The sequence below is a fragment of the Lathamus discolor genome, chromosome 2 (genome assembly GCF_037157495.1).
Source record: "Lathamus discolor isolate bLatDis1 chromosome 2, bLatDis1.hap1, whole genome shotgun sequence".
NCBI lineage: Eukaryota > Metazoa > Chordata > Aves > Psittaciformes > Psittacidae > Lathamus > Lathamus discolor.
In genome coordinates, this window is record NC_088885.1 from 148,871,009 (window position 1) to 148,892,772 (window position 21,764).

General features: G+C 42.6%; 1 protein-coding gene across 11 annotated transcripts in view; it reads right to left on the reverse strand.

Annotated features, from left to right (window-relative positions):
* Positions 1-21,764, reverse strand: part of MTSS1 (MTSS I-BAR domain containing 1) — a 126,770-nt gene that overhangs the window by 5,995 nt on the left and 99,011 nt on the right. For 3 of the 11 annotated variants that reach the window (XM_065668931.1, XM_065668926.1, XM_065668925.1), the window contains exons 8-13: positions 19,977-19,988; positions 14,667-14,824; positions 13,307-13,414; positions 12,477-12,574; positions 10,230-10,440; positions 1,347-1,541 (exon numbers count right to left, since the gene is read on the reverse strand). In XM_065668931.1, coding sequence (XP_065525003.1) covers positions 1,347-1,541; positions 10,230-10,440; positions 12,477-12,574; positions 13,307-13,414; positions 14,667-14,824; positions 19,977-19,988 — 782 coding nt within the window. Of the gene's footprint in view, positions 1-1,346; positions 1,542-2,537; positions 2,658-10,229; positions 10,441-12,476; positions 12,575-13,306; positions 13,415-14,666; positions 14,825-19,976; positions 19,989-21,764 lie in introns of all 11 variants that reach the window. The other 8 variants (XM_065668932.1, XM_065668928.1, XM_065668936.1 and 5 more) reach the window with 7 other exon arrangements.

The following is a 21,764-nucleotide window of genomic DNA, read 5'->3' on the forward strand; positions in this document are numbered from 1 at the left end:
AGTGACCTGTGCTGGGAGGCAGAACCACTGCTAAGCAGCAGCTCCCACATACAGACTGCTGCAGGGGCAACCCTGATCCTTAGGGTTTTCCTTCACCAGGACAAAGGGTGCTTTAAAAATAAAAGAACCTGTGTGTGAGAACGGGCCACACACCCAGCACTGGCAGCAGCTGAGCAGCCTCTGCACAGACTTCCGATAAGTAATTGATAATGGGCTAAGACCACACTGCAGGTATGTACTGGCATGTGTCTCAGTCCAAGGTATGGCAAGTGCGAGGCAGCTGCACTGACAGAAGCCCCTGTGCAGACAGGCATTTTGGTTTTGTTAGCAGATATGAAGCCCTGCTTTGCCTTCACAGCTGTGTCTCTGCTCTAAGTGTTTTGCTGTGAAATACACTGGCAAAGTGCTTCTAGCATAGACACAACTGGTGACCCTGAAGCCCCAGGACCACTGTGGCCATGCTGTGTGTATGTCTCAACAGCCTGCAGCTGCTGGAGAGAAGATCAGGGGGATCCTTAACAAGGTACCTCTATTTACACATATAAGGAAGGTCCCACGGTGCATGTGCAATATCATATAACCATCCACAGGCACCTAAGACCTGTGCAGCTAGCATCGACTGCTCATCAGTCTTGTGAAGATCAAGGGCAACAGACTTACACTGGGGCAGAGGGGAACTGACTGGCAGGGACAAGAGTCAAGGCTCTGTCAGACCAGAGACATTTTAATGCCAAGGAAGATCCCTGCAGATCCAGTGGAGCAACTGGAAGAAGTTACTGCACTCTGTTTTGGTGGGAGCAGAACAAGCTGGGTGAGCACGTTCAGTCCGTGCAGTGAAGCTGGGACAGCTTCAGTCACCACCTAGGTTCAGCTGGTGATGACCACCTTCTCGAACCACTCCAGTTAGGTCTGCAATAGGATACCTGCCTATGGCTAGCACAGTGAGAACAGCATATCCTTCCACACAGGGTTTCACTAAGCCAACTGGATGCTGAGTCTGCACTTCCCTGCTCAAGTGAGTGCTTTGATGGTGCTAAACAAGCTCTTTTCTTGCTGAATAGAGCCCAGAGTGCTTTCACCAATGTTCCAGAGTTAAACTATTCCTTCCTACCTACGCGTTGTCAGCTTTAACGTGTTTCAGGCAGTGCCAGAACAGACAAGGTCATTCAGAAACACCCCCTACCAGATATTAGCTCTCTGATTATCACCATGCAGTGCCCATTCGGAGTGACATTAAACAGAGCAAATCAACGAGTAATTACATGGATCGAAAGGGAGCAACTACTGCCGTGTGCACGCTGTTGGGATGAGGAGGTGAGGACTGCCACAACAAAAGGAACACAAACCTTCCAGCTAGGGATCTTAGATGATGGTAACATGCCTGGCCCAATGGTGTAATAATGAGCGTAGTCTGGAAGGAGGGCTGAGGGAGCCCGAGTCCACGCGCGGGAGACAGGCGGGAAATGAGGGAAAGGACCTGCACCAACTGAAGCTACGGATGGGTCACTTGATAAACTACAGTGATAAAACCCATTAGACAACTGGAAACGAAACAAATACAAAAAAAACAAAATCAGAGAACTTAATATAAACAGAATGAATATGAAAATACACTGTGACTGATGGCTCGAGGGAGGAAACTTCTGCATCGTAAAACAAAAGAGAGGAAAAGCTTAGCTTTGCTGCACATGAACAACAGGAAATCGACACAATGCTTGGTACAGAAGTGAGATTGCTTGAAAATTGTTAGGTGGTGTAACAAATTTCAGACATCAATCTAGCAGGCACTGTCTCCAGGCTGAGCAGCTTTGCCTTCTGTCCATGAAAGCAGTACACAGAAAAAAACCTTTGCAATTTAGGTACCCTGCAGACCGCAGACATTGAAACAAAATATTCCCAATACTGGAGGCATTTGCATTGCTGGCATTTATTCTACGTAGCTGGACAGAGAGGAAAAGCATAGAGCCTTCAAACACGATATGCGCTGGCTGTGTAATGACACGGTAGGAAAAAAGAGGAAACCAACAGCAAGGATTTTCCAGATGAGAATGGAGACTGCTGTCACTTCCTCCCCTCATTCAAAGTGTATCCCACAGAATTTATTCCAACCTATTCTTTTGTTTTCCTTTTTGGTCAAAACCAAACCTCAATTGCTCAAATGCTACCTAATGGGAGAGAGGGGAGAAGCCACAAATAGTAAAACCTGGGCAGGATGCCCTTTGTTAGGCAGCCAGCTGGGTTTGGGCAGAGTTCCACAGTCTCTTTGAGTAGAAAAGGTGAAGAAATAAGCTTTTCTTAGAAAATTACCTCTGTAAAATGCCCAATTTGTAGCTTCCCCCCAGCAGCTAATTCAAAGGCAAGTGCCACCGTGGTTTATTCAATCAGATTTCATGTTTATGGGAGTGTGCACCAGCTCCTATTCTCATCTTCACAGAGAGGAATCCTGGCTGCGCCCCATGCACTTTATTTGTCCACACATTGCTGGGTTCGGATAACGACCTGGTAGGTTTGTATGTCTTTGAGATGAAGTTTTTCACCTTATCTGTGGAGGCCCAAGCCCCCATGGTGGAGCCTGAGCTGACTGAGGTGGGGGAACTGCACTCGCTCACTGACTGGCAGGTTTCAGAGGCTTCTGAAGAGGCAGAGCTGGACGAATTCTGCAGCGTAAAACAGCACCGCAACGCAGGGGAGGGAGACACAAGCCACCGAAAAGGAAAAAAACCAACACAAACAAAACCAAAAAGACAAAAAGCACATACACAGAGACACACAGGAGAGAGGGAAGGATGAGAGAAGCAAAGGGTTAGGCTTTTAAAATCAGTTAGAAACTGCTCAAAACCATTGCTAATGTTCAGGAAATCTACGAGAAACAAAACAAGCCATTTGCTTAATGCGAGAACTTGCCACGCTGCTTGAGAATGAGGGAATTGAGGCAGGGATCTCAACTCCCCATTGCAATTTCAGCGTCTCCATTGTGTTAGCTGTCTCAGAGCAAGAAGCTGAGGGAGCTGAAGGCACCTATGGTCCAACCATGCAAAATACTGAGACAACCGATTTATACAGAAAAGCAGATCATCAGTACCTCAAAGACACAAAGTTTAGATTTCCAACATGGAGCAGCAAACGGCACTTACATTCACAAGTTCTCGGATATTCTGATCTGCAAAAGTGCTTGTGAAAAACTTATCTGAGTTCAAATATTATGGAACAGAGAAAGAAGTGATACTTACCCAAGCTGGAGGTTTCCACAGTGCGTTATCTGTATGCATGTCCCTCTGTGGGTAGTATGCATACACCAAAAGCACATTGCCTCAACCTTTTCTGCCCAGCAGCCAGTATGAAGGTTACAGGTACTCTGCTGAGTTCCTAAGTGTTGGAATGTGCTTGCCACCAGCTCTCTCTTAACAGCAGTGACAGAAGGGGCTTGGATGGAGAGGGAAATGCAGGACAGTGTCCATCAAACACCTAGCTCCTAGCTAGGAATTTCTCTTCCAGTTTTCAGTGCATGCCTTTAGGTACATTTGCTGCTGTAAGACCAAGATGCTGTATTCATCTAATTCACCTACAGGCAGGCCAAGGCAAATAGCCACATGGACCATTTTACCAACTACAATGCTCTCACACATCTCCCCCTTGGAAGTGGCAGCCCCGCAGTTGAGGTGTGCGTGCAGGTCCCACCAAGTGCTCAGAAATGGTCAAGTATATTGGCAAAGTCAGGGCAGTACAGAGCTCTATTCACTGCCAGGAAATTCAACACTAGCAAAGCTAATTTATCCTTTGGATGTACAAGACCTGTGAAGCAAGTCTGTCTAAACATACCCCTGGCATTTTATTTTAGGACAGCAGAGAGAATGTGCTCTTGTATCACGTTTCTGTTGCAAAGCCTCAGTTCTCAAGGAACAGCACTTGAAGAGGAAGGGAAATCTCATCTGAAATAAAATTCCATCAGTTAACCTTACATGAGATGTTGGGATGAGTCTGCAATAAAGAGCTGGATAAGAGGCACTGTAGAGAAGCAATTACTGCTAACACCCAGAAGCTGTCTCCCTGCTCACCAAAAGCCATGCATCAGGAGTGTGTAGCTAATTGCCTAGGTAAAAAGAGATGTAGGTATCCCAAGACAGAACATCATCACCATAAGGATTCTGGTGAAGACTTCTGGGGCTGTTGAGAAGGCAATACAGTACCAGCACCTTGAGCTTATTAGCAAACTGTGGGCTTAAGTGAAACTTTGCAAAGGCTGCTAAAAAGATGTACCATAATGGATTACTTTATAGAAATAACACATATCCCATTTTACACTGATGTGAGGTCGGATCTGCAGGTGACCTGTCAAATATGTTTAGGGTACAAGTAAGCTCAGCTAACAAGGCTTGTATTCCAAGTGCAGGAAGAGCTGAGGTGTATCAGAAGATCAGAAGAAACTACAACAAATGACACAGAGCTGTTAAGGAGAGAAGTGACAAGTACATGGTGGGGTACCCAATGATGTTTTGTGGAACTTGTCTCATTCTTGATTTAATGCAACTCCTTTTACAGGAGAAAACCTCTAAAAATAAGAATACTGACAAACATGAGCTGCAGTTGACTCTGCCATCAGACACAATTACTGCACCTTAAATGGAAATGAGCCTATTTCTTCTCTCCTTAGAGAAAAATACATTATAGAAAATCAGCTTTTGCACTGAAGCTCCAGAGTTCTGCCTGACATTGCAGGTAGCTCAGCGAAAGAACCTGTTTGAGAAGCCCCATGAGAACACTCACACTAGTGTTACACTTGGGCCACGGAAAAAACAAAAGGAGAGAAATATGTAATTACAGAAAATGCTTTCTGAAACCTCCTATTTATGGCCTGAAAGGCCCTCCTGGGTCTGCACACTCTGCACATAGCAGGGCACAGAGAGAAGATTCTGAGTTCCACGCATAGCATCATGTCACCTTGTGTTCTGCAGTCGCCCCAGTGATGACAAGTGAGAATTTGGACTTTACATCTGACAGACTATTCCTGTTTACAGGCCAGGAACTTCATGAGAATATGTCAAGTAATGGTAGAAATGGGTTATAAATGAGGTTTATTAGCAATAAAGCTGCATGTAGCAAATAGATGGGAAAAGGCCAAAAAATGCACATTCTGAAGATGCAAAGAATTGTTCCATTTATTTGGTGTCTGGGGAAAAAGGCCTGCAAGTGGTGAACTTATTTTTGCAATAAAATGACTCCAAGGTGAAAAAAGAGATGGAAGACAGGACTCTCCCATGAACTCCGCTTGGCCATTTTCAGCAGGCAAACCTAAACCAAGGTGAACCAAGATGCCATGGAGAGAACACCTGGATAGCTGAAGGAAGTGCAAGAAGTGGTGGTAGGGAAACAGGGTCTCCTTGTCTTGAGAAACTCGGATGGCACAAGGAAGGTCTTCCTAAAAACGGATTACAACAGTGAGAAATGCTGGAGAAGGAGGCAGAGAATGCTGAACTCCTGAAGGAAAGGTGTGAAGAAAACACGAGTGACAGCAGGTCAAAGTCTGCCTGGATCAGATGGCAGAAACAGTTTGGAACGGTTGGAGCCGGGTGTGGGAAGCAGAGACCACCCTTTGTTTCTTAGCAGAAAGTACATGAGGGGCTGAAAACAGAAACTGCACAGTCACTGCTTGGGCAAAAAGACTCCAGATGTTTGAGTGCCTGTTCTAGGTGCACTGGCGCAGGCACTCCTGGACCGGCAAACACCAACCACAGCAGTTTCCACTCCACATCCCATAGGGTGAGAACTTTGACTCCTGGGTGTTTGCAACTTATTTTTGTTGTTTCCTGTTTAAAATGATGGTTTTGTTTGAATAATTTTTAAAATTAATTCTTCCGTTTTAGCTGTTTTAACCCTGGGAGGTAAGTTTTCGTCCCCACAGCTGCAGTGATGGTGGTTCTGCTCTGCACTCAAACCAGCTCTTCTGAGAAAAGGCTTGAAGTTAACAGTATCAGCAGAAAGCCCAAACTGTGCTCTGCCCAGTAATAACCAGTCCCTCAAATGCATGTTGTACATGTGTAGCTTGGCATCTGTCTCTCAGACACTGTGCCAAGGCTTGTTCTTGGGTAGTGTCCCACTGCTTGGTGTGGTATGTATGAATTCCAGTGAGGACAGGAAAAAAAAAGTTGTATTTTAGGCTACTGGGATGTATGATTATATTTTCCATCTGTTGTCCTACTAACTTATATAAGGACCGCTGTTATCTTGGATTACTTGCATCCTTTGCCTGCTATGTTTTCCATTCAAATACAGCATTACTTAACCCCTTCCCTTCCTTAGCTACTGAACAGAGCTCCCTGGGCTCTCCCAAGAGACCAAATCCTAACGAAGAGGTTGGTCCAATGTCTCTCTACAGTCAGCGGAAGACATCTCAGTTACCTTCTAAAAACCTCTGGGTACTGACCCAAAGTCAACACCTCAATTTATCTCACTTCCAGGAACGTCTCTATTGACCACTCTTTTCTAGTCACGGACAAACTGCTGGGAAACTGAATTTAAAACAGGAGGTTTAGGAGGAACAAATACCAGGGATTATTTACAGATTCATTTCAGGGATTGGTTTTGGTTTTGTTTTTAAGGTCTGATTTGGGAGCAGTTCTTAATTTACATGGAAAACAGCTGTAACAATGTATTTCCCCTATTCCAACCTCAAGCAATTGAAAAGCAATGGGGTCTTCTCAAAAGCAGTATCTTTCCAGCTTGCTAATCTGTACATGCAGAAGCAAGTTCACATTTAGCTTCCTTCTACTTCACTGTTTAGAGAAAGCAATTTCCAGAATATTCTAACAATAAAGACTTAGTCTTCTGCTGTTCGACAGCACATCAACAGGTTTTTTCTCTTCATCTGCTTCTATCTCTCCCCTTGCCTCCAGCCCCATGAAGTCATAAGCAGCCTCTAAAATCCAGCTGTATAATTACTTCCCCCACTGTGTCTGCACTCCAAGCCCACTGATCCTTGTATTATTATCCTCAAATATAACTGTGCTACTACCGCATTACTTCATCACAGACACTCCTAGACCTCAGTTTGTCTCCTACACAGGGCAACGTGTGGGTTTTGCAGCACCAGCCATGTTCAGTGTTCATTCAGAGCTATTCTGTGCTCCCAGCAGCGGGTCTCTGGTGTCAGTACATGCCTTGGGCAATGCTGGCCATGGCTGACCTCACATCTGGCATTCAGAGAAACTGCTCTGCTCCAAGAAGAGACCTGTGATGCTTTTCCAGCTGTTCAGCTATACCCAAATGTAATTGCTTAATTAAGAATAAAGCACTTTACAGTGACCTTTTCACACGTACACCTGTCTGTTAACAGGCCAACACTTCTACTCCCAGTAATGTTAACAGCCGCACTGAAGACAAGCAATTGTTCCAAATCAGTGTAAGGGCAGAATCTGGTTTTGTAACTGCTTTTTCCCTATCTTCTATGCAAAGTGTGGTAACTGTGAAGACTTACTGCTTAGCAGCTATGAGTTGAAAAGCAGTCTTCATTTTGCCAGTCTCCTCTCCCCTGGTATAATCTTTATCTTGTTTAAATCTCTATTTTAGTATTCCTTTATATAATATAAAACTTATTCCTTGTTTGAGACACCCCTTGTCTGTGATTAATTTCCAGTGACACTTGCTTGTCTAAAATGTAGGTGAGAGCATAAAAGCTTCACATAATTCATATATTCTCAATCCCATAATATGGGAATTTTATGTAGCCCTCTTCTACTTTTCAATTTAAATCCGCTATTAAAAGAAAATCAGCTTTGTTGCCCCAGGAGATGCCACAGCACGTAGCTAGCAAACATCAGCAAAGCGTCCACCTGCGCAAGATACACAGCTTTTAATTTCCTTTGTTGATTCCAGAGCTTGCTTTTCTGCTTTCCCAGTGTCACTACTAGAAACAATGACATCAGTGTTTTAAACACAGCAGCTGAGATTGCTGCTCCTCCCCACCCAGCACCGAGCCTCAAAAGCACAGTACCACAAGGAAGATCTGTCAGTTGGTTAAAGACACACAACATGGAATAACGCTGTAAATTGAACAGCTTCTCGGTAAGAATCACAATCACAATTATCTGTCAGCACAACACACACAATTTACTTAGTGCTGAACATACAAAGCAAGACACTTAAGCAAAGATGAAGCGGCCAGGCAATGATCTGTTACCTTTTCCTCTGCGTAAAGGTAAACAGACCTAGAGACATACAGAGCACATACCTCTTTGTTATACCAACACACTACACTTGTCAAGTCAATGCCATACTGCTGCAGCCTCCTACAGCTCATTAATAGCTCAAGTGATGCTTGGATCAGTTTGCAACTGTATAGATGGTTTCTAAAGTGAAGTGAAAGCATATGAACTTAGCTGGTGCCAATCAGCATGGCTGCCATCAACTTACAGAATTTCTGCCAGCTGACACCAGCCGAAGTTCCCTCCCCTGTTTAACAGGGGAACTTGCAAAGAGAGGTATTGGGTTTTTTCCATGCTAAGGGCAATTGCAAAGTTACATCCTCATCTGCAAACACAGCATCATCATGTAGATTACTGCCCTTTTATGCAGGTGCAGGGATACTATGAAAACCAGAGATGATGCTAGCATGTATAACGGATGGATGTATCTTAAAAGCCAGCTTCCTTACCTTGTTACTATTGCAGCTTACTTTACTATTGCTCATTTACTTTTTTGCATTTCACTTAGGTTAGCCATAGCCAATCTAAACAAAACATTTATTTTAGTAGTGTGCACAAAGTTCTTCAGGATGTCATCTATAAAAAATGGTGATGTCCAGACTGGGGACAGTGCAGAAGAGGCGTTCATTTGAAAAGAAAGCATCTCTATTAAAATGAAAGAGGTAAATACATTAAACTGTTGAGCTTCCCTTGAGAACATGTCCCATGCTTAAGTGAATCTGTGGTGTTTTGGATGATACCCTAAAAGTGTCACTAAATGTCATTTACTATATGTTCTGCGAAAGTAAGGGTCTGTGTGCTGTCGAAGGTGGTGCAGGAGCAGCTTCAGTGTACAGGTTACACTTGGTAACCACTGACACTGAAACTGTTGGCTCCTTGCTGACTGGCAGGATTAAAACCATCAACTCCCCCGCACAGGAAAAGGAGCCAACTACATTTATTAAACTAAAGGACAATCTTCTCCAGTGACCTCAGGGTGTACTAAAAATGAGCGGTACTCAACAACAGGATATTAACTCTACCTCAGTTTTGCAACTGAGATTTATGATGGGATTTTTAATGTGGGATGGCAGCTCAGCCTTTAAAAAATACTGCAGTTGCAGTGTGATTTGATAAAAAAAACAAAATAGAAAAGAGAATTCCTGTGCTGGAGGGTATGTGCCATGGAGGCACACAAGCTTCTGCCTGCAGGTGGCCACCTAGTTTGTATAGGAATGATGCCATGAATAAATAGAGCATCAACTTCCTTCTGCAGACCAAAAAATGCTTTGGAAAAGTTTTGCTTGTATTTGTAGTGAAATCCTTTTAGTTTGTACCATATATGACCGTGCAAACACTTCTGACGAGTTCCATAAAGAAATAAAAATACCTCTAACACTCATGCAGAAACCTTATTTCTGCAAGGCGCTCAGCTGAGAATCAAAAAGAGCAGCCCCATCCACAGAAAGGGATGTCATAAAAAGCTGCAAAACCAATTTCATATGATACCATTAATGGCATTCTGATTATTCCAGGCTCTTTGCAGGGGAGCGTAAAAGTAGTCTGTCTGATGCCGAAGCCACCAGTGTCAATACTAAGGCTGTCAGAAGGCTGTTCTGGCACTGGTATTTGTCCATTAAACAGTAAACAGCCACCAGGTATCAACAACTTGCAATCTGTGCAGGATATTAAGTGGTAACCTCAGTGGGTCAAGTGAATATTATTCCCTCGTGTAAGGTGGGACTTCTTGCTCTTTCTCATCTGTCTGTATCTGAAAGCTAGGCATCTAGGCTCCCTCCAGAGCCAGAGTGAAAATCAAATTCCTTGAGAGCAACTTATCCCTTTCTTCAGGGATGCTGCAAAAGCAGCGTAAATCACTCCAGCTAGAGGCCCAACTTTTAGATGGATGAAGTGCACTGAGATCAACCCTACCCTCAGTGTTTCACCTGACTCCAAGGTACCCCAAAACCACACCAGATCCTTCTGTGAACGGTGAGCCAAGTTAGAGAGGCCAGCTCACGCTCAGGTTTTTGTTCTCATGCTTGCACGTACCTGGTTAGGTGCTTCTGGTGGCATGGGGGATGGCGATTTGGACTGGAAAGCATCCTGGGACATGAATCCAGAATCATGGGAGGACACACTGGACAGCCTCATGGGTGCCTGCTGAGGCAGATTGGAGCTGCGATAGCGATAGTGTGAACTAGGTGAGTGCGAGTGCGAGCCACTGGACCGGGAATCACTACTGTTAACGCTGTTCAGACTGCTGTGAGAGACAAAAGGAACAAAGAAAGGAAAGGGGAGAGGAAAAGACACAAGGGCAGGGTGGGGAGAGACCCATATACAGTACAATTAACATTCCACATGTCTCTAGCAACAGGCAGCATAAACCGGAAAAGAAAAAATGCTGACAAATTAAATTTAAATATATATATATGCACATATATATCAGTAAAGAACCATAAGCAGCTGCAGTATCCCTTGGGACTAGAGAGAAAATGGCGTTTTACCTTCAATTTTACTCAGACTGAATTCTGTAACCACTCAAGAGTTCAAAGTCAGGTTAGGGATGAAGGGATGGATCACTGTATGCCCTCTAGCGTTTGCTCTGCGCTTGCACAAAACCCTCTGCTGATGGCTCTCTCCTGTTCCAAACTTACACCTTGTTGCTCTCGCACCATGGCCCAAATTTTCAACGGGATCTCTAGCAAGGGGTCCAAAGGCATCACAGTTCATCCAGAAGTCTGCAGCTAGGCATGACATTGCAATCAGACTAACCTAGTTAGCCTAGTCAGTCACCAGGCCAACCTGTGAGACCTTTGAAAGCAGCACCAAAACCTCATGCTTCAGAGTACCTGGAATAAGTTATGCTCACATAAAGGGTTCCTACCAGATAAAAACCATGTGATGGGACACTTGAGTGAAGTCAGACTTCTGGGTATGTAGTTTAAATTAGTAAGATGGTCAGAGAATTAAAACTCCAATGAACATCCATAAAAATACCTGAGTTTTCAAACAAAGGAGATTGATTTTTAATCTCTAATATCCATGAATGACAGCAACGACATGCCAGCAACGTGGGAGCCTCTGAAGCTTCCTGCTGGGGTGGCTGAGCAGGACTAGCAGGATGCATCAATCTGAAGGCAGCTTCCTACTTTTGCTGACAGAAGCCCACTGACTAGTTGAAGGGATGGCTCTGAAGGATACATGGGTGAGGACTGTGCCTCCTGTTCACAAATGCCATGTATACAAAAGACGTCCAAGTCAGCTTGGAGCAGGGGAAGAGGAGATCTGCCTTATTCCACCCATACGCAACAGTCTGTTGTCATACAGGTTTTAACACACAAGAAGATGAGGTTGATTAGGAACAGATGATGGAGTTTTGGGTTGGGGTTTTTTGCCATTTTCTTTTACAGCTTCAGGATATTGCATCTTTAAGCCTGTGCTCATTGCTCTAAATATGCATGTTTTCACATATATATATATAAAAGTACTGAAGTTTTTTTTATATATATCTGCATGCAGAGACAAGTAGGTACATAGGAGAAGTCATGTTCACTTGCTCTGACATGCTATAGGTAACTTTGCTTACACACAGGGAACCTGTAGTACATTATTCATAAAGCAAACTAAAAGGTAATCATTTGAGAGCAGCTAGAAAGGTGTTGAGCAGAATACACAATAGGGTATCTTCCTTTTCAGTAAAAGGAAAGAGTAAATGTAGACACCAGGGTATGGGGGCAACATGCTAATAAACTGTTTTATGAGAGAAAACAGTTTTTTACAGAGAAAGCATAGACAGAATCCAGTGTTTCAACATATTCCAGGACAGCATTAGACAGCATTAAACAGTCAAAAAAACTTGTATCAAAAAAGCATTTCCATCTACCAGACTGATAGGGCAATTGCCAAGGATGTTTTTTTCTTTTCAAACAGTTTAACTGACCAGTAACAGCTACTTAGAATAATCTAAAAGGTCATCAAATGAAAAACAGAAAAGGAAATTCTGAATGAACAATTTCAGAGCTTAGATCAGTACAGTCTGCTCTTTGATCTGCAATGGATTCAAGAGAACTGAATCAAAAGCATCTTCAAGTTGCCTTGAGTTCAAAAGTTGTTCAGTCATGCCCATCTTTTTTAATATTCCCAGTCACACACTTAAATGGATAAAGACCATGAGGGGTTGATTTCATTAAGAGTCAATATTTAAGATTTAAGTATGCATATAAATCCGTATCACAGTCTGAACTTGCCTCCCTTTGTCCCCATACAGGTTAACATTAAATATTACCGTCTACTTACCTGCAAACACTAGATTTTCTGGACATGGTAGTACTGGGAGAGGATGGAGGAGTCTGATAAGACCAGCTGTAATCAGAACCTTTCAAATCTAAAATTACCTGATGAAAGATAATCAATAGCATCAAGGACATGGAATTCCCCCCACCCCCCACCCCGTTAACAGAAAGCATCTGCTTGTCATACAGCATTCATCACCACAACAACCTTTCAGTGCCAACTGACCCAGACCCAGTGTTCTTCCAGAATTACACTGTGAATGTTACTCAGGTGAGTTAGCTTCATCCTTAGCTTTTCAGGAGCTACCATACTTCAACACTAGGGCTGCTATCAGAGATGGAAAGCTCAGATTTGAATAGAAACGTCTTTGAAGAATAAACTGGAGATTTATTTTCTGCATGCTCTTTTGTTTTGTTACAAACATTACAGCCTTAGGGTTTAAAAACTGTTGCATTTTAAAAAATTAATCAAAGATCCAATATTCAACCACAGCAGAGCTTCCCTCCTTCACACGCCATCAAGCCAGCTAATCCCAGCAATCTTGCAACCACGTAAAGACAAGGATGCTGAAATGTAAGGTGAGGAGATGACACTCCTTCCTCATATACTCTCAGCAGAAACTGGGCATCTTCATATACATGAACGTGTCACTGCTACCACTTCACAATGGTCTCACCAAATACTTCAGGAGCACTCAGCATTTCAAAACCTATTTTTTTTAAATCTTTTGTTAAAAATGACCTTGCTGCACTGAGGCATCTACAAAACATAACGTTAAGGCACTAAGCGCGAGTAGTCAATATTCCTCATGTTTTCAGATAACCAGGACTAACCTGTTCACTTGAAGATGGCAACTTGTGTGGATCCATGGTAAGACTTTTCAGGTCATCTGATATGGTTTGTAAATGGGTTATTTCTCCTAGCATTGACATTTCTTCTTCCTTGAAAGACAAAAGAGTGAGGCTAATCACAGCCTTGCTTTTAAACATCACACCCATAACACAATACAGGACCTTCTTCTTTTTGCTGATGACTGCAGGAATGCACAACAGAGCTTTTTACTTTGCCTATTAAGTAATTGTTTCTTATGAAAGAGGACTGAAAATATTAAGAGTGGAACAGCTACTTTGAGATTGCTGTCAGTTCTGAGGCCCAGAAATCGTTTCTCTCATCAATGAGATAAATCTCAGTCTTTTGTTTACGACATCTTCAGAAAAGAGAATGTCATTTCCGCTGCCTTTGGAAGACTGAACTCTTCCATGTACACTCACTAATATGCCCTAAGGATTTTAACCTTGAACATGAACAGGGACTAAACTCATTTGCTAGTTTTTGGAAACTTTGAGATAAAGGAACTATACAGGTACAGAGCATTAACACATCTATGATTCATTCTGGCTCAAGGTACATCAACAGCTAACTCAGATGATTCCTGCACTGAAAATTACCATGGTAATACCTTAGCTACCACGGTGATTTCATCCAGGTCCTCAGAGTCTGGAATTCACATCCTCCTGCTCAGCCATCACCTCCCTACTTCTCTAAGCATGATTTTCTGTTGATTGGTGCTCTTTGTAAACAGGCATTGGGAACATTCTCCCAGTATGCTGGAGACCTTTCAGAATGCATCATGCTTGCACAAAGCCATAAACAATTCATCACTGGGCTTCAGACAACCTCAGATGATGACAATACACCCAAACCTTTTCAATGAACTGAAAAAGCTGTCATGTAGGAGGAAAAGGGCTACCAGAAAACTGCAAGGAAGCAGCCTGCAATCTGTCAGCTAATGTCATTTTATATACACAGGGGAGGTCTTGAAACATTTATCAGTCCTAGGACTGGAGCAGGGGTAAGAAAGATTTATATTTAAGTGGGATGTTATGGAAAAAAGCAGTGGAAAAACTGCATTAGCTATGTCTCAGGTTGGTATGCATAAGGAACTCACTTGAGTCTTTGTGCCCACTGCTCCCCCATTAGTCATCCTGAAAGAATTCAGTGTCTTCCATCTCCGAATTACTCCAAATGCCTAAAAGAAAGGTCCTGACTCTTGCCACTTTCTAGGCAGAGATGTAGGTTGAATTTTGGCTCTAAAAATGCCCTTCGTAAGATGTAAAGAGATACTCTTTTTAGAGACTTTTGGCCATTTATCTAATTTGTGAATCATACTGACTTAAAATGGAGAGCTCTTACTATCACAGGGCGCAGCATGGAGATGAAAGCACAGAATCGACCGCGCTCCTCGATAAGAGCTTTTCTGACAGCTTGCTTCTCGGTTTCTTCAAGCAGCAGGTACTTATCATTGACATCTTGTAAAGCACTGTCCAACTGGGGCTGAATGTCACCCCGTCCTGTATGGAGGAAACAATCAAGAGTACATTCTGTCAAAACTGTGGCTCTCCATAGAGGAAACCTCATTTTCAGCCAGCAATGCTGCTGGATTGTGCTTTTGCAATGCAAGTCTCAAACAGCATTTTCCCTTCTTTCAAATTAGTATGTGGGTCCTTCCCCAACTAAATCAGGCATTTCATGCCATTTTTTTCCCCTCTTGCCCAGAATATAAATCCAGATCAATTCAAAAGGGTTCAACAAGCCAAAAACAGCATTTCACTGGAGGGTTTTCTCAAAGTACTACCTGTAGGAACCCTTCACACCATCCTTGCTGAAAATCAACATCTTGCTAACAGGGAAAGCATTAATCACTAACTGCAGGTAATAGTCCCTTTTCTTTCCTACTTTTAGGAAGTAAAACTACCTACTTTATTTGTCATTAGCAAGGTCCTAATGACAACTTTGCAGGGTCACTAAATGGGTGCATGGATCTCCTATATGAGATGGTATTAAGGACGTGTTACTGGTCAGTGGATTACTGGATTCAAGTACTCTACAGAAGCAACTGCTAAACCAGTTTTCTTTGTTCCAAAGTCCACAACAAAAACCACTTCTCAGCATCTCAAACACACATTAATGTCCAGTATTTGTCTATGGAAATAAAAAAGAAAACAATGAAAAAACTTCCAATGTTTTGCAATCAAAAAGGTTCACTCTCTCAATTTAGCCAACTCATAACACCAAAACTTTCTGTGACGTTTAAGTACCTTATTCTGCACCAATTGCTTAGTCTGCATCATGCAAAAAAATATACTTCTCTAGGAATGAAGAACTACTGCTCAGCTTTAGTGCTATTGAGCCAACAATGTCACAGTTGCAAGATGGTTTTGTGCACCCCTAAATATTTTAAAGCACCTCAGTGGTGTAAATCTGACTCAAATCTCCCAGAAACACCATCATATGCAAATTGAGTATCTAGGTACATATCCATGGCACTGTTACTGAACACCAGGAAGTTAATATTGGAAAATGGTGGGTGAGTTACAAGCAGCTACCCAAAATCAATTTTTATGGACAATAACCTTTCTACACAGAGGATTTACAGCTGTGAGCAAGAGGAAGAAAAAGGTCTCTTGATGTGTGTAGTACACAATGCAGATGACTCAAGGTCAGGGTTACAAAACCTTTGCCTTATTACCATATGTACTTCTTCAATACTCCAGAGCAAGGTAAAGTCATCAGCTCCCCTGCACTGAAACACAGCCGGAGCCGCAGGAAAGACAGCAGTGATAGAAGCAAAGAGAATCACACGAGTTTAGTGACATTACAGACTGCAGACACAGAAATCTTCTCTGTACAGAGTTAGACAGAGGTCAGATAAAACTGCACAGACACCCACAAGCAGAGCTCTGTGATGAATCACATGCAGTGCAACACAGGCACAGCCACTGCCAAATCTACCTGGGTACCGAACTGTCAGCAAAACATCCAGTGTCTGATCCTACAGGTCAGGCTGACTGGTGTACTGTGGCCATGAAACTGTTGTGGAAGTAAACAGCCTTAACAGAAATGGACTTCGAAGTTGCAGTCACCTGCTTCCTCTCTCAAAAGTAGCATCTGCCAGAAATAAGTTACAGAAGAGTCCTGGATAACTCCCTGAAGGTCCTGTGCCTTCTCTTCTGTCATCCTTAGAAGGCAAACTGGGCCCTTCTGCTTGAAGACTGTTCTGTACATTTCAGACTCTTCCCCATATTCTTCTTTGCTATTAGATGCAGCAATTACACATTCTGCTCTTCTCTAGGATTGTTCTAAAGTCCTTATGAAACCAAGACCTGTGTTACTGCTCAGACCCCTAATTCAGAGAGCTGCCTGGAAATTACAACAGGCAAAATAATCTGTTGCTCAAACTACATACTGGCTCACTACCATGAGTGTACCAAATGCAGAATATATTAGTTGCTAACTAAATCACATACTCATTAGTTCAGCTCTAGAGAACTGCTGTAAACATTCAGCTGCTCCACCACATGATCATGCACATAACACAGTAAACCCTTGCTAAATGCATTCACCTACGCGGTGAGAAGGCACACACTTAGAAAGCAACTGGACTCCACTGATAAAGCGGGTTTAATTATAGTGAATTTTTGTAATTTATGTGGAACTCAGAGCACCACATCTTGGACCAGAGCAAAAAGAGCACCCAAAACATGGGGCAATAATGAACCTTATTTGTACCTGTGTTACTCAATCCAACAGTTATCAGGATAATGTTTATCTGCGTATTTTAAACCTCTGGCAAAAGTGTGTGTAAAACTGCATTGCTCCAACATCCTCTGCAAAGGATGTGCAGACCTGGCTTTATGCTATAAAACCTAGACAGTCCTATAGTCAGTGGAAACACACAAGCTGTCTGAGGTGTCACTCAGAGCAGGAAACAAGCTTAGGTGAATCATTCAGATGAGGCTCTGAAGTCAGATGTTTACACGGCACGAATACAGCTGTCTCCTGATGTCTCCTTGCAACTCATCTTTTAGAAGCAGGAAAGCTTTCTTAACATCCTTTAAAAGCTCCAAACTGCAGATGTCATTCTAGCAAGTCTTTTGAAATCTGGCGTTAACTCTTCCCACTCCCTGAATCACCAGTTGCCTCCCATGGCACTCAGCTTGGGAATGTGAGGGACAAGATCTCTGCACAATTTCATCAGTTTCCTTTGCTAAGCAAAGCAGAACATAAACAGCAATCCTGCACCCAGAGGACAGTGAGGATGTGAGGGCCAACTGCCCCCTCACCTCTGCTCCTCATCTACCTTGTGACTCTTCCAGTCTGAATCCACTGCTCATCTCAGAAGGGAACATTGACCACTAGAGAGCAATGTAATTCTTTCCCTCTTTCAGTTACGAGCCGGTCACTTGTCTATGGCATCCCTGACAAATGATTGCACTGTTTTTGCTCTGGACATGAAGCACACTCTCGTAAGGAACATCAGCAATTGATGATCCTCTCTAGCCCACGTTCTCTGGCCCTTATATTACTGGTTCAGAAATGTTTCCATACCAACACAACTATCTAATGAAAGAAAATAGTTCCAGATCAGTCTTATCATGGGCCAACTGTATAAGTACACCAGGAAGGACACTCCTACCCCAGCTGCAGACAGGTCTGAATGACCCACCAAAGCAATCAGCATTAGCAATGGTCAACAGCATCAAATGTAGTCACAGCCCTCTGGTCTGCAGCCAGCCAGACATGAATGTGATGGAGGGATGGTTCTGCAGAGCATGCCCAGTTGCACTTGGAAGAACGAGTCAAGAATCTGAAAACCAAGGAGAAATCCAAACCCAGCCTTTCCCAAACTGGAGCTCTGGTGTTGCAGAGAGCAGCAGAAATGCAATACCAGAAGTTGTGGACTGACTCCTCCAACAGCCCGGGGACTTGTGGATGGACACAGGCAAGAAACATCTAATGAACTGCAGAAGACTGAACTGCTTCTCATCAGTATTAACACGAATCCACTGTGACTCCAAGGACAGCCTTCATATGCTACCTTCAGAGGATGTGCTTCACATCATTACCATGATGTAGAAGTGCTTTAAGGGACCAGCATGCATTAGAGCCTCAGGTTTACAGTGTTCTGTGTGAATCCTGGCTGAAAGCCTCACACAGCTTCTTAAATAACCACTGCTGAAAAAGAACTTTAGTAAATGAAATGTATTAGGGACAAAGGAAAAGGTAAATTCAATTTTAAAACCAATTTCATGCCTATATTTTATAAGACAAACTAGCAAAGCTATCAGCAACAGGAAAGGAAAACAGTGATTTTTAAATGCTGTCAGTGCAAGTCTGACTGCTAAAGTTAATGCCGTTATTGACAAAGTAAAATATTGGTGATTCATTATTACTGCAGCAAATAATGGTGACATTTTCCACATTATCACTTAAAGAATGCTCCCTGGCACTTTTTTAGGTGTCTGCACAGAACCTGAATAATCAATACTGGACATTTTACCCAGACTGGCAAAATTTACAGCGTATGAGACAACGCTGAGTACACTTTTACACATACAAACCAAAGTCATTCATCCCCAGATCAGCTTCTTTGTAAGAGCATACCTGCCAGGATGAACAATCACTCTAAGTCCCGCACAGTGAAGCCAATAAATAGACTAATATAGATCTAAGCTGAGAATGGAAGAATTTTGCCACCAATAGGTGGAAAAAGTGGAAAACCTCATTGCTGGGGTTAAGTGCAGACCCCTTCAGCCACCAAATCTGAGTCTTTCTGGTGGCCACTGGAGATCTAAGTTGTCCCTTAAAAGAAAAGTTCCAAGTTACCAAAGGGAACTTCCAGATTGAATTACAAACCAGGAAAAACACAAAGGGGACAAGCAGCAGGCACCAGGATGCCCAGCTCCAGAAGCCTCACTGAGATGCCTCAGCCAGGGTTACAATCAATTTCTCTCATCAATCCAGGCTTCTCCAAAGGGCAACACCTACATCATCACACTTCCAAGGGGAGATACGGTTATTTCTCTCAAACTCAAAAACACCACGTTTCACTCGCAAAAAATCTCAAGGCAGCTACTTTAAATCTGCAATACAACTTGAACAGCATTCCAATTTAAACAGATTTCAGATGGGATCAGGCAGGAGACAATTGTGATGCTGATTTCCACCCCTTCCCCAGCACGCAATTAAATATAGTGATTTCTTACCTATTGGTTAAGAAAGGTGCATGCGATTTTCAGAGAAAGGGGGACTCAGATCACAGGTTTACAAAGAACAACACTAAGGACTTTAAGCTCTAGACTTTAAAAGTCATATTAATTATTAATAAGATATTCAGTTATTTGAATATCACCTTGATGACGTGTCTATTCCATTTAACTTCTCTCCCAACTGTGACATGACTTATCAGTCCGTGTTAATCCCCTTCTAAAATATACCAGAGGTTTATCTACAATACCGATTTTCTTCTTTTCCAGCGTTCCAATTAGATGTCAAAAGAAAATAAATCAAAAAAAATGTTTGTTCATTAAAATTAATTGCTATTTTAGTAGTTTCATTAGAAATTAAAGTCTAGGCAGTTAGTTGAGACCAGACACCATAAAGAGGCCACAGCAAGGGCTACAATAAACCAGCCACCAGGGTTACAGCATGGCACAGACTTACCCAGAGCCTCAGCTGTCAGGCAGGTGCGCATGGTGAGAAATTGCAGGACACAAAATTGACACAGAAAGGAAAACAAAAAAAGTCAAACTGGTATTCCAGCATTCCCGGAGTGCAGACATTATCATCAGCGCCAAGACAAGAGACCGAGCAGTTCGCACTAGACTATTTTGACTTCTTCCATTGCTGATAAAGACAGAGGCGTTAGCTTTGCTTCCTGATGAGCTGTTGCAAGTTAAACTCCCAGTTTTTTACCATAAGGTTGTATTTTAAGAGTCTTAAAGCAGTTTAGGAACTTAGTTTAGCTTGCACATCCCTAGGTGAGAATATGCTAACCCGTGCTTCAGAGAAACTGCACAACACAGCTAACTGTCAAACTCTGGTGAAGCTGACGAAGTGGCACAAGGCTCATCCCCTCGCAGGGAGAGGGAACTCGGACTTACAAAACTCTAGGTGGGTGCTGCACTAGAAACCACTGTGCTTTTTGATGTTCTCTGCTGCAATTACATTAATAGACTGTTAATTAAATGAAAAGCTAATTGCTGAAGCAATGTGGAAGAACATCAAACAGATTAACCATGATATGTAGATTTTAATTTAAAAACTTTATATAAAATGTTGTGCAATAAACCTGGCTTGCTGTCAAAGAGAAGGGACTATCAAGAAGCATTCAAAGCTCCAGGAATGAAAGTAAACCAAAGAAAGTACTCCAGCCATGGATTTTGCAATATATTTTCATTGAATTCACTGAAGTGGAGCTTACATTACAAGCTTATGGAGGGAAATAAGAAAAAACATCAAAACCCCCTCAGACACCATGGCCTCATCCACGCAGGATTTTTCACCTGCAACAGATAAGGGTAAATTTCTCATTAGCTTCCCTCCTTCTGAGCTGCATCACACCAACTCTACAGTGAGTCCTGGCTCTCACTTCAGTCATTATGACACACTTGACCGCTTTAGAGGAACAAGGGCATCTCCTGGTGGAGAAAGGGTCTGGGCAGGGGTCTTCCCTCCCCAGCCTGCCACTCCAGACCGGGCATGCGTCAAGTATAGAAACAGTGCAAAGTACTTGAATGAGAAGGTCAACATGTGCTTTAAGACCTGAGATGCTCTTTGGTTGCAATTACATCGAAGAACTTTATTTTTCAGTTAAGAGTCAGGGTTTGTGCAAACATCCTTGAGAGCACTGTAATGATACTACAGTTTCAAAGACCAGAGTGTAACACAAAACCAGTAAAGGCTCTAAAACACAAACAGGTCATCTTTGCTAACCAGAAGGAGGGGAAGAAAAGGCATTTTTGGCAGTATTACAATAAATGAATAATGATGTTTCTCTCCCTCAACTTCATTAAAAGTAAGAATACTTTCCAGAACTGCTGCATACTCAAAATCAGAGGTTGTGAGTTTGGATACTCAGCACTGCTGGGGACAGAAGAACAAATGTACTGAATGTTAAGGGCATTCTGCAGAAACTTCTGGGAATGGCTTAAAAGATATAAATCAGTTTTCACATTAACATGTGTACGTACTATTGAGAATGTTACATATAACTCCTTTTCACACATCTGCTTGGATTTAAACATTTCCACACACAGTGTCACATGAAGAACCTGAAAACGAAACCTGCCAGCCAAGTCATAGGCAGAAGGGAAATCTGCCTAGTTAGTCATCAATAGCCAAGGCGAAATATAGAAAATAAAGCCAACGTGCACTCCAGATTTTACACAGACATTCACTTACATTTTAAGCTAGTCACTCGACTATTTTTATTAAAGTAAGCATCATGAA